Source organism: Erythrolamprus reginae, chromosome 2 (genome assembly GCF_031021105.1).
Source record: "Erythrolamprus reginae isolate rEryReg1 chromosome 2, rEryReg1.hap1, whole genome shotgun sequence".
In the NCBI taxonomy this organism is placed as follows: domain Eukaryota; kingdom Metazoa; phylum Chordata; class Lepidosauria; order Squamata; family Dipsadidae; genus Erythrolamprus; species Erythrolamprus reginae.
In genome coordinates, this window is record NC_091951.1 from 170,020,280 (window position 1) to 170,036,798 (window position 16,519).

Here is a 16,519-nt window from a genome sequence, read left to right on the forward strand (position 1 = left end):
CATGCGCAGATGGTGTTTTTACTTCCGCAACCCTACATCGCAAAAAATCGATTATCGCGAGGGGTCTTGGAACGGAACCCTCGCGATAATCGAGGGATCACTGTATATGTAGAAAATCTGATGCCATAATGAGGTTATTTATTTTTGGTGCCAGAAAAGTGCTTGCTGCTTTGGCTATTAAGAGTATTATAGAAAGTATTATTTAGAAACCACAATTGGGACCATCAACTTGATTACTAAACAAAGCAATCGCTAAGTAAAACCATGGCTGTGCTTATACTCTTATTCATCAAATGAAATCCAAGGAATGCTTTCAAGAGATAAGATATACAGTATATTTAAAAGCAGGAAAACCAGACAGACACTATCTCTTAATAAAGGATTCTGGAATTTGTTGCATATTTGATTAACTGTTAAATGAATGTGAAGCATTTCACAGGTATCGTCTACATACAACTATTTTTCGCCTTTCATGAATTAAAGAAAGTGGATATGTAGCTACAATGCTGGAATGTTCTTAGAACAGAAAAAGAAAGTTTTAGGCACAAAATCTATAAGCTAAGAAACATACAATGGTCCTCAGAGATCCTTAAAGGTCTACACAATTTTTCCTACCAGCCAAATAGCAATGTGGACAGGATCACTGGTAACCAGGAAGGGGAGAGCTCCATTCTGAGACATTGAAGATAGATGCCTTTCTAATGGGGACAGATTGAAGTAATCTGTTACATCAGGTGGGACTATGCACCTTAGGAATCAAAAGGCATTTTGGCTGGGGAGTATATCACAGTACAGCTTCCCAAATTGCACTGTGAAAAGCTAGGATTTCCTGCCTCTACTTTATGATATATAATTGTTTCATCATTCCATTTCAGAGTTATTCTTTTGTAAATATGAAATCTAATATTCACATCTTCTTCTGATCTGTGCATTCTATTCTACACAGAATTCTGTGACAGTGGAAGGTAGCAAAAACAAGGACCACACTAGATGCAATGGGGAAGCTTGTTTAGGATTGTAAAAAGTCTTAAATTGTTAGATCAAAGGTCCATAATGTTCAATACTGCCAATGCTGAGATGCAGTAGCTCAATAGGGTTTCAGACAAGAACTTTTTCTCCATCTGTGTGAAAATGCAATCTGATATATCTGACCTATTCACTTAAAAATGAAGGTAAAGCTTCCTATAATAATAAAAAAGGATGCTATATAAACCTCTCCTTACTGCCTTGCTGCGGCTCAAGGTCTTTTGAACAAGGTCTTGTATGAGGCCGAAAACAAAAGCCTGGAACAATTGCACTTAGCACAATAAGAAGAAAAGGGTTTAGTTATTTTTCTATTCAGATAGGAAATAGTTGACTTCATTCAGACATGTGAGCGTACTACTGCTGCAGCTATGCCTAGTTTGATTCAAAAGATAGTGTTTTTACTCTTATATGTTATTGGAAAATCCATAGGCACTGTGAGATAGCCTCTAAAATAAAGATAGCTATTACCATCTAATTATGATGTATTTTTCTAAAAGCTACTTGATTTGTGGCATTCCGCAGAGCATTAGAACAGTTAGGAATGTAGGTCACTGCCAGCACATCTTCCCCCCAGCTCCTGTTGTAGTTCATCATGTGAACTGAAGAAAAAAAAAAGGCACAAGTGCATTGATGGGCATACACAGGTAGTACTTATAGTCAATGAGAGCAGCCTACTTATACAACTTGTCTCTGTACTCAGAATATCTTGGCATTAATTAAAAGGCTGCACATAGAAACTAGGCCTTTATGTCCAATAAACCTAAGTCTCTACATTTTGCACTCCTTTAAAATACTTATAAAAGAATTGGACAAATATAGATTATTTTATGTGGCATGATGAGAAGGAATCAACAGTGATTCAGATCATAGCTAGTTAGTTTCCTGGAGGGCAATACCTACAATAAGCTGACCCACTGATCATGTTGATTGGGGATTATGGAGGTTGCAGTTCAGCACATTTGAAGGAAACTGAAGGAGAATCAATTCTGTCTTTTAGTGCCACACAGACCAATTTTGTGCTGAGGAAAAACTGGGAATCAATAAGATTTAATATAATGGGATTTAATGGATTTCCAAAGTGACAATCTTCTATCTACAAAGAGACAGACCAATGGCGAACATATCCGCATATAGTAATAGGGAACTCAATAGGGAACTCAACAGACTTTATTGCTCCCCTGTACGTGTACGGACATAGTCAATAGCAGAGCTGTGTAAGAAATCTCTTTATAAATATGGCTTATAACTGGGTGGTACACAACTAAAATGTTGAGCAGGGCTTCGGTATTGCTAGTATGCCATCCATTTTGGCTACTGAGGAGTTTTTGTTGGTTCCAAAAAATAATATTGTTGGGAGACTTTGTTCTTACCCTTCTTCCTTCCCTCACCCTCCCTCCTTTTCTCTCTCACCCCACAAGTGTGTGTGTGTGTAATAATGCAGTTAAAATCCTTTGCAAGTCAAGTTCAGCTTCTGCTTAGAGCAATGAGCCAATATAGATCAGGCATTGTATCAGCCTAGGCCAGGGAAAGGCAAAGTTGGCTCTTCTATGACATGTGGACTTCAACTCCCAGAATTCCTGAACTAACATGATTGGCTCGGGAATTCTGGGAGTTGAAGTCCACAAGTCATAGAAGAGCCAACTTTGCCTACCCCTGGCCTAGGACAGTGATGGTGAACCTATGGCATGGTGCCACAGGTGGCATATGGAGCCATATCTGCTGGCATGCGAGCTGTTGCCCTAACTCAGCTCCAACGGGCATGTGTGTGCCGGCCAGCTGATTTTTGGCTCACAAAGAGGCTCTGGGAGGGCTTTTCTGTCTTCCAGAAAGCCTCTGGGGGGATAGGGGAGGTCATTTTTACCCTCTCCTGGCTCCAGGAAAGCCTTTGAAGCCTGAGAAGGCAAAACACGAGCCTACTGGGCCCACCAGAAGTTGGGAAACAGGCCATTTCCGGCCTCCAGGGGGCCTCTGTGGGAGCAGGGGAAAGTTGTTTTTACCCTCCTCAGGCGTTGAATTATGGGTGTGGTCACTCGCGCATGGCTCTTTCGGTACCCAAGAAAAAAAAGGTTGACCATCACTGGCCTAGGATCTCCAGCTCTAAAAACTGTGTCTTCATCAACAAAAAAATAACTGGATGTTTTTGTGTGTCATAGGAAATCATTTAAACAAGTCTCCCATATTGCCAAAAAACCCACAAAAAAACCCAGTTGGAAGCTGGTACTTATATCAGAATAGGAAGATGAGTGGGAACTTAACAGGAAAAAGGACTTCATTTATCAAAAACAGCAGCCTGGAGATCCACACAATTATGAAGTACAAAGTTGCTCACTGGGGCAAGAACTGCTCAGATACATTATTGCTGGTTGAATCTGGATGTTTTTTCCAGTCTCCTTGGATGCATTTCCCTCCTCCTGGATAACTTAGCTATTGTTCTTCAATCTTCCTTGCAGAAGAATATTAATATTTGGTCAACCTGGCAAAATAGGCTATGCAATACTTCTACTCCATTGGGACATGAGTTTGTTGGCTTATCCAACAATGAATCAAAACAAATTAGATGCGACATCACCAGCCAGCTTCTCGCTGAGAAAGGGAAGATATCTTTGGGGGTCTTGGCAAAACATAGGCAGAATTCTTTTTATGTTTCACTGCACAAGTAATGGAATCACTAGCTAAAACTACTAGGCTTCAAGAGCCTGAATGCATTACAAGAAATTCTGAACTGGGTCTAAATTGCTAGAAATGAGTTCTGTTGCAGTACTTCCAATTCAGTATTGGCACTTATATAAATTCTTCAAATTAAAAATGATAAAAATACTTAACACAAGGAATAATCATCAGGCAGAATAATAGAAACAAGCTAATTTAAGATAAATACTTTTCTATATATTTAATGTACATTCTGACTAAGAGAAACATCTATAGGCATATGCAAGCAAGGTTTGGCCATTTTCACAAATGTCAGGTGCTATTTTAGCAGGAAAATATATTTACTATAGACATAAAGGCAAAATCCAATGCGTACTATATAAATCTAACTCTCAAAATTTTACCTCCTACCTTTACGAATTGCTGGTGATTGACCATAAGAACACAGATTGTGGAATGATTCAATTTTTCAGACCAGTATGTCATAAACCTACTATTTTTTCTGCAAAACATCCAGAGAGTCCCACTCTGCTATTTCTCCATTGTTTTTTCCCCTTAATAAAAAATAAATGCCAGACATATTTTTAAATTGATGGTCATCATCTAGGCCTTTTTAGATAACATTAAAGGGAAAACAATTATTGCCTTAGATATACTAAAGTCTCTGCTCTGACCATAATCAATTGACTAGAATCAGAAAATTGTGTACTCACCACTAAGGGACCTGCTTGGGGAGGAGTGTTGGCTGTCTGGTGTGCTCACTGTGGGCCCCACAATTATGGAGGTAAACTCCTTTTCCAAAGAGGAATCTCCACTACCTTTAGCAAGGAAAAAAGAAGAAAGGAACAGAGGTAAATATGGAAAATTTGTTGCAATGATATCTTAACAAATAAATACATTTTCTCCATGACCAAGAGGGAAAAAATGGCTTTCCTTATGTAATTGAAGAGGATATAATCTTTGCAACCTACAAAAGAAAAAATATCTATTGTTGCTCCTAGTAAATAATATAGGAAGCAAAATTCAAGCTTATCAGAATCAAAACAACACATACTGTTTTTTCATACAATTTAATTTGGACATTTAGAGAATCATCACTTATTGCTGATCCACAATTGATAAATGTTTAGGACATACCAGATATTGATAAAGCCACATAAATATATGAAAACTATAATGCTCATGTTTATTAGACTGAGAATTCACAAAGATGTTTGGAATCTTGGGAGCTATTGAATGTTTTCAAAATAATATGGTTCTTCTAGAGCAGGGGTCCCCAACCACCGGGCCGCGGACCAGTACCGGGCCGCGGGGCATGTTGCACCGGTCCGTGGAGTCAGCAGCTGCCAGTCCTCCTGCCGCTGCCCCCTCCCCTCCCCTCCAGTGCTTCATCTCCCACTGGGAAAGAGGCCTCGGGAGGCAGGTTCTGCCGGCCACAGGGCGATGGACGGGACAGAGGGGCGGGAAGGACCGGGAGGCTCAAGCCTCTTTTGGCTTCTGCCGTGGCACGCCTTTGCGTTTTTGGCTGGGGGGGGGAGGCAGGAGGGCCGGCCTGACCCCCTCCCTCCAGCGCTTCATCTGCCGCCGGGCAAGAGGGTTTGGGAGGCAGGTTCTGCCGGCCACAGGGCGATGGCGGGAAAGAGGCGCGGGAAGGACCAGCACCCCCATGCTTAATCCCGCCCCCAACCACACCCCTTTCCGCCCCCACTGGGCCATAGAAAAATTGCCTTGCTGAAACTGGTCCCTGGTGGAAAAAACGTTGGGGACCACTGTTCTAGAGTACCTGAATGCTTGTAAACTAAATATGAAACAGCAGTTGGGATTCTTTTAAAGATCTATATATCATACCAATGATTAGACAGTCCGTCTTCAGTTTTGATATGAGCTTTCAAATGTATAATGAGACTTTGTGTATTCATATGCATACAATTATATATTGCTAGGTTCTTAGTATGTTTAAAACATTAGACAATTTGGCTTTTTAGAGAACCTAATCTATGATGCCAGGCTAGTTTATCTCAAGGTGCACCTACATCAAATATCTTCACTTTTTTAGTGGGTGGATTTATTTCTTCTCATTTTCATTAAGGGCTGTGGTGGCGCAGTGGTTAGAATGCAGTACTGCAGGCTACTTCTGACAACTGCTGGCTGACTGCAATTTGGCAGTTTGAATCTCACCAGGCTCAAGGTTGACTCAGCCTTCCATCCTTCCGAGGTCGGTAAAATGATGACCCAGATTGTTGGGGCCAATATGATGATTCTATAAACCACCTAGAGAGGGCTGTAAAGCACTATGAATTGGTATATAAGCCTACATTTTATTGCTATTGTTATTTTCATGTCAATATTCTGCTCATTTGGAAATCTGAAAAAATGACATTGTATATGTATCAACATTCCAAAACTATGCATGAAAATGAATTTGAAACATTATTTCATCTGTTTATCAGAATACTTTTGACTTGCTGTCATTTTTCTTGTTTAACCTAATACAATAAAAAGAAAAATTCTCAGTAGAGATACTATATTTATTTAATGAACTTTTAGTTTCTTCACAGTTACATATCTTCATTACATTATGTATAAGTGCTTGTATTTAAAAATAAAAAATTACAATGAACACACCCTCTTAATACTTGCCTAGCTGTGCCTGTTTGTAATTTACTGCCAGTATAATATCATTTTGAATTTGTCACAAAATGTTTATATAGATCATGTATTTCTTGCTCACACATACTCATGAGAATCTATAGTTATGCTCTAATTGTTTTAGGTATCCTCTTCTTATAGGCCTACCTCTGATATCTTAAAAAGCTTAATGCAAGAAGTCCTAGACTTACTGAGACCAGAATTTCTTTTTGTTCGGCAAGGCAGTTGTTAAAAAGTCACTCCCATTTTTATGACCATTTTGTCATGGCTAAATGAATAACTGCATTTGTTAAGTGAACCATATGGCCATTAAAAAAAAATTGGCTTCCCTTACTGACTTTGCTTGATTAGGAAGATTGAAAAAGGTGATCCTATGACCCTGGGATACTACAACTGTTGTAAATACATGCTGGTTGCAAGGTGCCCAAAATTTGATCACATGACTGTGAAGATGGTGCAGTGATTCTAAGTATTAGGATGGGGACAATTTTCAGTGGCGTTGTAATTTTGAATGGTCACAAAATAAATGGCTGTAAGTCAAGGATTACCTATACATCATTTTTTTAAAAGCATCTCCATTTTTATTCAAAAGTTATCCTAATGTACTACTTAAAATGCCTTAAATATGTTTACTCTCCATTGGACTCATAATGGTGGATGCTTATCTGTCTCAATATGTATTTATAAATGCTTACAAACCAAGAGACTTTTTCTTTCTCTGTTTTTGTGAGATGGTATCCAACTGTTACCAATTTAGGTCTCTATAATAATATTTCAGTTTAGGAATGATCTTTAGGATACTTATGCATTATTAATTGCCGTTCAAGCCTTGCTGTAGCTGTACTTCTCAATCAAACTAGTTAAGAGATTTTGAAGAACAGAGATTCATAAGAAAATCTTATTGATCCCGGAACAAAGGAGGCACGTTAAAAGGTGCGTTGATCTTACCTGATAAGCCCTTTTTCCAAGGATCGAAGGAAGAGTCCAGGATGGGTTACTCTAGCCCCATAGCTCTATGGACTGGGTTGAATTTTCTGAGGATCCGCCTCCCTGATGATGTCATCCTCAGTTGACAAGTCTGAAGTGAATAGCGCAAGCTCCCAGCAGAAACCACAAACCATGGCCAGACAAATCTGAGAAGCCTGCAGAAACACAAACACCAAAGCCCCTAGACAGCTGGCCAAAACCAGACCTAAGGGCAATCCTTGGAAAAAGGGCGTATCAGATAAGGTCAAGACCCCTTTTCCTTCACATCAAAAGAAGAGTCCAGAGTGGGATATACCAAAGGTAAGGAGTCTAGAAGGGTGGGCAAATACTTAATCCCAGTCCATCAACTCCTCACGCACCTGCTGCAGCACCTGCCAGCTGAATGCCATATCAGAAGATGCAAACGAGTCTATGCAGCTGTGACAGATGAAGAGAGGAACCGACGTCCATGTCACTGCTGAGAAAATCTCCTAAACTGTAGCCTGTGTAGTCCAGGCAGCCATAGTAGTCATACTCCTGGTCAAGAGTGCCATCACACCTTGAGGAACGGGAAGAGACTGCGACTGAAATGCTTGAGTGATGCAAGACTGAAGCCATCTATCCTCCATGGAAGGCGAAATCTTGAGGCCAAGAGACAAAGGGTGAAAAGACACAAACAAGGCCTCTTCCTGAGAGAAGTGATTCTGCAGATGTAGATGTGAAGAGCCCTCCACACGTCCAAGGTATGCCACTGGACTTCCAACTCGTGGCGTGAGTCTGGACAGAAGTTAGGTAAAATCAGCTCCTGAGCACAATGGAATAAGGAGTTGACCTTGGGCAGGAACAGGGAGTTGATCTTGGGCAGGAACACAGGATCCAGCCACAGAACCACCATGTCTGCATGGAAGATGCAAAGGTTCTTGGCATCAACAATGCCACCAGTTCCGAGATGTGCCTCCCAGAAGTGATGGCCACCAAGAATGCCACCTTCCACAATATAGGTTGGAGGCAAGCCTCCCACAAGGGTTCATATGGAGGCTTGGTGAGAGCCTGCAACACTAGGGACAAATCCCAAGTGGAATAGCAGTGAATGGGTGAGGGCCTAAGATTAGAAGCCCCCTGTAAAAAAAAGGCCCACCCTGGGATGATCCCCAGAGCCCCAAATCAAGGCCAAGATAGCAACCTGCCACTTCAGTGTGCTGGGGGGGAAGCCTTTAGCGCCATCACCCTGCAGGAAGTCTAGGACATGCTCAACCGCCACCCCCGAGGGTCCAATCCACGCTCATCGCACTAGACACAAAGATTCTCCAGGTCACCTCATAAATTTGCATGGTGGAACGTCACCTGGCCGCCTGCATTGTCCGGATGACATTGGTGGAAAACCACTCCTGGACTAGGAGATTCCACTCAATTTCCAGACAGTTAGCTGAAAACATTGGGGGTCCAGATGGTGAACAAGACTTTGGCTGAGGGAGACTCGATCCTGAGGAATCTTCCAGGGCGGAACAATGGAAAGACCGACCAGGTCGGCAAGCCACTGGTGCCTGGGCCAGTGGGGAGCCACCAACAGCAACTCTGCTTGTTCCTGAAGCAACATGCGGACCATGGATGGAATAAGGGGCAGGGGCGTAAAGGCATAAAGGAGACCCCTAGGCCAGGGACACTGAAGGACATCCGCTCCCTGCGCCCCCGAGGATGGAAACTGGCAAAAATAATGGGAAGGTGGGCAAGGTCTGGGAAGGCAAATAGGTCCACCAGAGGATGACTGAACCTCTGGGACAGCTCCTTGAACAGATGGGGCATCAGCCTCCACTTGTATTGGTCCACTTGGGCTCAGCTCAGGCAGTCTGTGGTGCCATTGGAGGGCCTCGCAATGTGCTCTGCTCTCAGCGACAACAGATGGTCCTCCGCCTGCCTGCCTGCACAAGTTTCCAGCTCCTGCATGAGTGGTCAGGAACAAGTCTCCTCTGATGATTGATATGGGCTTTCATGGTCACATTGTCTGTCTTTAGGAAGACATGCTGACCCTGCAACTCCTCTTGGAAGGACCGGAGGGCCAACTGGGCCACCCTGAGCTCCAGTCAGTAGATGTGCTGGTGCTCTGATGGAGACCACCGGCCCTGGGTGATGTCGGAGATAAAGTGAACACCAGCTGAAGAGACTGGTGTTCAAAGCCACTAACGTCTCACCAGATTGTGGAAATAGCAATCCTTCTCAATGGCTCCTGATGCCCACCATTTGAAGGACCACAATACCTCTGTTGGGATTTGAATCCTGGTGAGCAATGAGCTGCGACCAGCCCACTGATGAGGGAGCAATAGCCATTGGAGAAGTCCAGGCAGAAAATCATCTTTCCAACTGGAGGCTTGTTGGCAGTAAACAACTGGCCTATCAAGGCCTGAATGCTGTCCTGTCATTTCTGGGAAAGAAAAAACTGACCTGAAACCATATCAATCAGAGCCCCTAGATGGGCAAGTCTTGTGGTAGGAACTAAATGGAATTTAGAAAGGTTGGGAGAAAGCCTGGATCAGCAGTTCGTCTAGGTAACACTGAACCCTGACAGGGATCGATGTTAGAGAAGCTACAGCATTGCCATGACCTTGATAAAGGTCCTCGAGCCCAGGTCAGTCCAAAAGGGAATGCAGCATACTGATAATGGCGCTCAGTGTAGCAGAATCTCAGTGACTTGAACAAATAGGGATATGAAGGTAGGCTTCCATGAGATCTATAGACGTCAAGAAGTCCAGCTCCCAGATTCAGCAATGATGGAATGGAGGGAGTGCATCTTAAATCTCCAGTAAACTGGAAACCCTCCACCATCACTCCAAGGATTTGGGCACTGGAAACAAAATTGACACTACTGCTCTGGTGGTACCCTTTGGATGGCCCAAATGCAAATGCCGGATCACTGATTCCATGAGCCATGAGCTGAGGGATGAATTGAACGACTGAGGATTACTTCATCAGGGAGGCAGAACCTTAGACAACTTAACCCAGTCCATAGACCTATGGGGCTAGAGCAACCCACCCTGGACTTGTCTTTTGATGTAAGGGGAAATTACTCTTTATCCAACCTGCTCCTACATTCATTTATAAGCCATGCCAAATTTGATCAAGCTTCCAGTATTCATGGAATTTCAGAGCTTATCAGTCTCTCGCAGCATCAAGTTTTAGCTGCCAAAATTTCCTAATCTAAAAGATTTGGTATTATTGGAGCAATGGCATTCACTCAGCAAGAGTGTTCTGGCTTTTTAGAAACAAATACCATGTACTATGTGACCTTGAACTTTCCAAGCATTTTGCAAGATAAAAATTATTCCTGACCTTATTTTCCCTTAACTACATATGATTAAGAATGTATAAATGGCAACCTCTCTGAGAGCCAACAATATATTGGAAAAGGAATGGGGTGACACAGGCTGATAATATTAAATTTAAATTACTAAAATGCAATATGATGCTCAAATTGACTCACATAGAACAAAGTTGCTAAAAGTAGACATGCCACATTTAAAGGGAATTTGAAAAGGGGACACAATTTAAAATGCTGTGACTTAGACATTATTGTGGTTTGTTTAAACCAGAGTTTCCAGACTATGTCTTAATGCAATTCTAATCTAGGCAGTAATTTTATATTTAATCATTACTAAAAACAGTTTACTAATGATTAGGATAAAGCTATGGTTTAAGTTACAATAATCAGAAAACTGACATCTAGGGAAAACTAGATTTATTGCATCAGAAGCAAAGAAAGAGAAATCAGGATGATTACAACAGAAAAATGCTTCTTACATAAGATGTTGGAAAGCAAAGCAGACAGCATTTAGAAAAAACTATAAATGTAGACTGTGGTGTAAAAATCTACATTATTAAAATGACTAAACTGTCATAATTAGATTTCAAACTGCAGATTAGGCATCAAATAAATGCTCTTCCAACTCAAACAACTATATCTGAAAAATTAATATACTAGCATAACTATGCCATTGTAACTCTTTTGACTGTGTGCACTGTAATGTTTATTGGTGGTGAAATATTTAGTCTGCCTGAAATGTTCTAGCAAAGGCTGCGATCATACCTCACATTAAGCCAAAGTGTACTTTACCAGCATGCTAGTAGGAACTCTGGTGTTGTTTATTATTTTGCCCTCTTGTATTTAGTTATCTCTTAAAGCTAGATTTTGCTTCTGGTAGGGATGCTAAAGGCAGCACACAAAGCTCCCTCTTCCCATTTTTTCTGCAATTACCATGTGAGGGAGGTTATGTTGAGACATACCCAAAGTCATCCAGTGTACATTATTTTGTATAGTATGTGAACTCAGTTCATAGTTAAGCAAGAGACAGACTATTGCACTTGCAAATCTAGCTTCCATACAAGGGCCTATATTAATGGTTTTTTTAAATTCACAGCAGAGTGAGACAATATTCCTTCCTTACCAACAGGCATCTTAATACTAAATGTATCACTTATCTATTAATAATATGCTTTCTTTAAGCTTTACATTTATTCTGGTGGCCTCTAAACATACTTCTAAGGATGGTAATATAAATGTATATACAGATAACAATATGGACAACCTCCCTGCTCGTGGCTTGCTAAGCATCTAGGGCAGCAAAATCCATCAAGTAACCTAGAAATTGCACTCCAAAGAAGACCAAATTCCTCAACAACCTTTGCACATTCCAGCACCCCTTAAGTGTACCCATTTCCAGGAAACTAGGAAAATTAATATTTTGAACACTAGGTGAAATCTGGAGAATGTGGTGAGACCTTTAAACAGAAAAACAGGTTATTACTTCTGCATCTGTACTCTTAACACTCACATTATTTACCATATTCAAGTATTTTCTGGAAACATATAGTATCAGATAGGTGAACCTAGAATTCATATTACTACAACTAAGTATTAATGAAGTTTTAAACATTTTGTCTCCTTCTCCCTACAATTCTTTCGTACTGAGATGATCATCTCTCAATCATTGTCTAAACACTTGATTCCTCAAAGAATTAAACAGAAGGATGTGAGGGACATTTCTACCTACGTGTATGTCCAAAAATAGTGACATATTCCTAACAGTATTTTGAATTAGAAGTTAGTGATAATGTTCTGCAAAATAGCCAGCATACATTTCCTGGAATTTGAACTAATTGTTCTCCCTAATGCCATCAAATTACTTGAACCAACGTATTTTTTGCATCATGCCATAATATTCATTATGAATGATGGTCCGAACTCTCCACAGGATTCACAGAGGAGAGGGAAAAGGAGGAGAGAAAAGTGGGAATCATTAACTGAGTCTTAGCAGTTCCTTTGATAAACAGAAACTGGCCGTATCTTGCTCTTTTTGTTGTTCCTTGTTCATCCATATCCAAAAGCCTGCAGATGCATTTCCAAGCTGTCACTGTTCTCATTGCACAGACATCAGGAATTCTACAGATCAATTTCTCTCTGCTTAAAGTGATTGGCTTCCTCCACTGTTTTGCATGGCATCAAAAACACCCTCTACCAACACTCCCCATGGCGCCAAGTGTAAATAAAAACAGAAGCAGCATGGAGTTATTCCAGACAGACACCCTCCCCGTTTAACTTACATTATTCTAGCTTGCTGAAGATACCCTGGAGTGATATCACAGCCAACTCCTTGGAAACAGCAGTGGAATACAGACTGTGAGTGTGTGTGGCTGCATCTCGGCAGTAGGGTGAACTCAGCCACTCACCTTCCAGGAAGAAGAGATTCCTGGAAGTGAGAGAAACGGCCGTCATTTTACAGTCAAGCAGCACTGTGAAAGCAGGAATCTATACGGCTGTAATCTCTGTCTCTTTGGGCTGAGACTAAGGTTCCTTCCCCACCAAGCTTTATTCCTGTCTCCTAAACCAGCTTCTGGGTAGCATTCTTTAGGTTTTGTTTTGCTTTTTAAATCTGACCGGACTAACTGAGGGTAACTACAACAACGAAAACAAAAGATCAGTTATCTGCTTGCCTTGTCATGAATACAGTATAGGGAAGATTGTGTCACTTTTAAAAGCTGAGAGTTTTTAGCACACTATAAACTGAAATAAGGTCTCTCAATGTTTCACTTGAAAAATCTATTGGTAGCTCTTGAGACCTAATCCAGTGAGATTGAAACAAATCCCTGTGTTTTGGACAAAGCAGTAGCCAAATTAGCAGTGCATGATGAGAATGATTGAATAAATACATATACAGAATATTCCCTGTTATAAATTAAAAGGGAAAATATAAAATAGGTGGAGTAAAAAAATAAAGAAAATGCATTATTCTATTCTTTTGGTCTGAAATACCTATAGAAGTTATTCTTCCACCTTTAAAAAGAACCTTGAAAGCAGTCTTAATTTTACTGGATGTGTTTTAAGAAAAATCCATTATTCTACTGAAATCTACTGTATATAAAAAGATGTACAGTATTTCCTTTTGCTACCTCTACAGAGAATTTATCAACTTTCTGGAAATAAAGTTTTTGGTTTTTAAAAAAATTGTGTGTGTGTGTGTGTGTGTGTGTGTGTGTGTATAAATTCTCTCTCTCTCTCTCTTTATACCAATCCTTTTAAAAAGACCAATTCCGCCTCCCAAAAAGGATGACAAGTAAGTATTATGCAAATGTAAAGTTTACATATTAAAAATAAAGAAATGTTTTAATTTTTTTAGTTATGTAAAAATGCAACAGCCATCATTTTCTTTGTGTAAGAGAAAGATACATTGAACATTTCTGAGATTATAACTACTACCCTTTTTTTATCTATGTTTTGTTAGAAATTAGTAGCTGGATACCTGTGTTTTGCCACAAAACTATGTGACTGGGCAGGCTGGATGAATCACATGCTGGTCATGGCCAGACTCAGTTTAGCGAAGGGTCACATCAGAGCATGTTAATATAAGGCAACTAGCAGTTGGAACAGAGTTCTTTTCAGGGGGGGAGGGGGAGTAGAATGTCTAACTCCTTAACATCAGAGCGTGTTAATATAATATTATATAAGAAATACTAAAAATGTGATAGTCCTTTTAAAAAACCCTTTCTTAGCAAGCACCTAGAAGCCAAGGTTGTAGGCTTTGCAGTTCTGGAGATTTTGTAATGAGTGAGTAGTATTTCTCTCTCTCTCTCTCTCTCTCTCTCACACACACACACACACACACACACACACACACACACATGTGTGTGTACAATTTTAATCAAATTCACCTTTAATTATTTCAGAACAAGCCTTTACTTTCTAAATTCTCATTATTAGTAGTTAGGAGAATTTGAAACAGAAAAAGTAATTTTACATAATCCTCTAACTTCTCTACACCCCTTATAGAATTGGCTGAATTTTCCATTCTCTCCAGCATTCATTATTCCCATTGGAAGCTTAGAAGTCCCCTGGAGTTGTTTTAGTGATGGCTCACATGAAAGGTTAAATAGGAAAGAAGGAAGGGAAATCCTTATGATACACGTGGAAATCTGCTTTAATATTTAATACAGGATTTTTTAATAGGGGATTTAAATGTTCTTTGAATAGAAGGGGAAGACACACCAGAAATTTTTGTCCTGGAAATATTTTTCTTCAATGAGTCACCCACAATACTTGTCATGGGAAGAATGTGAAAGACAAGGATTATACAATTTGCAATTTATAAACTTGTAAAAGGAAAATGGAAGGCCCAGAAAAGAAGCAAACAGATAAGAGAAAAAATATGCTGATTCCAATGCTAAGAACCAGGTTGCTGCTGCAAATTTTAGTGGTGACAGGACAAATGCCATGATTTGAATGATCTCTAAAGTATTGTATAGCTTTTAAAATAGAGAAAAAGAAAAAAAACAAAGGAACAAAACACAAAAATATATACATTATAAAATATAGCAAGTGCTTAAAATAACTGAAAATATATGGCAAAAAAATAAACGATTAAAATATACTATATGCAGTTACAACAGCAAATAGTTGCAATTCTATAATTATCTAAAACAAACATTATGCAAATACATTATGCTGCCATGAAATCTTGATTTTGTTTTTAGCAAAGGCAGAGACTTATTTTATATATGTTTCCATAGCAGTGGGAGGTGTTGTTGGTTTTTTTTACTCCTTTTGAGATAGTATCAAACAATTTTTCTTGCCAGTGAAAATATCTGGCAAGTATTTTCCATATTTTGCAAAAGTGCAGTTGAAAGGCCATGAACATTTACATTATTTGGAAAAGATCCCTCAAATAATTTCCTCTTTGTTCCCTCCCCCCATATATTATAGCTTTCTTTACTGATGCACATAATAATGTAACAAAAATAATATAGGAAAGGAACTCAATGGAAAAGGCCCCCCCAATAATTTTTAAAATACTGGACTGCACATATGTAATTGAGTTTAACCAAATTATAACCCAATAGACAGATATCACTTCTTTACTAACTCATAGTGGGGGGTCAGAGGTCAACCTCTAGTTTGCTCCCTTGTGGGGTACCTCAGGGGTCGGTCCTCTCCCCCCTACTATTTAATATCTACATGAAACCGCTGGGTGAGATCATCCAAGGGCATGGGGTGAGGTATCATCAATAAGCAGATGATACCCAGCTTTACATCTCTACCCCTTGTCCAGTCAGTGAAGCAGTGGAAGTGATGTGCCGGTGCCTGGAGGCTGTTGGGGTCTGGATGGGTGTCAACAGACTCAAACTCAACCCTGATAAGACGGAGTGGCTGTGGGTTTTGCCTCCCAAGGACAATTCCATCTGTCCGTCCATCACCCTGGGGGGGAAATTATTGACCCCCTCGGAGAGGGTCCGCAACTTGGGCGTCCTCCTCGATCCACAGCTCACATTAGAGAACCATCTTTCAGCTGTGGTGAGGGGGGCGTTTGCCCAGGTTCGCCCGGTGAACCAGTTGCGGCCCTATCTGGACTGGGAGTCACTGCTCACAGTCACTCATGCCCTCATCACCTCGAGGCTCGACTACTGTAATGCTCTCTACATGGGGCTACCTTTGAAAAGTGTTCGGAAACTTCAGATCGTGCAGAATGCATCTGCGAGAGCAATCATGGGCTTCCCCAAATATGCCCATGTCACACCAACATTCCGCAGTCTGCATTGGTTGTCGAGCAGTTTCCGGTGACAATTCAAAGTGTTAGTTATGACCTATAAAGCCCTTCATGGGTCTTCTACGGGTCCCATTGACTAAACAATGTCGTTTGGCGGGACCCAGGGAAAGAGCCTTCTCTGTGGCGGCCCCGGCCCTCTGGAA

The 16,519-nt window shown here is 40.6% G+C and overlaps 1 protein-coding gene across 12 annotated transcripts in view; it reads right to left on the bottom strand.

Annotated features, from left to right (window-relative positions):
• Positions 1-16,519, bottom strand: part of IKZF4 (IKAROS family zinc finger 4) — an 81,335-nt gene that overhangs the window by 20,119 nt on the left and 44,697 nt on the right. For 4 of the 12 annotated variants that reach the window (XM_070740386.1, XM_070740377.1, XM_070740380.1 and 1 more), the window contains 2 exons: positions 12,883-13,028; positions 4,389-4,493 (listed from right to left, as the gene is read on the bottom strand). Coding sequence is in view for 3 of the 12 variants with exons in the window: in XM_070740374.1 (XP_070596475.1) it covers positions 4,389-4,493 (105 nt within the window). In the remaining 9 variants the exon portion in view is untranslated. Of the gene's footprint in view, positions 1-4,388; positions 4,494-7,272; positions 7,467-12,882; positions 13,029-16,519 lie in introns of all 12 variants that reach the window. The other 8 variants (XM_070740374.1, XM_070740384.1, XM_070740376.1 and 5 more) reach the window with 3 other exon arrangements.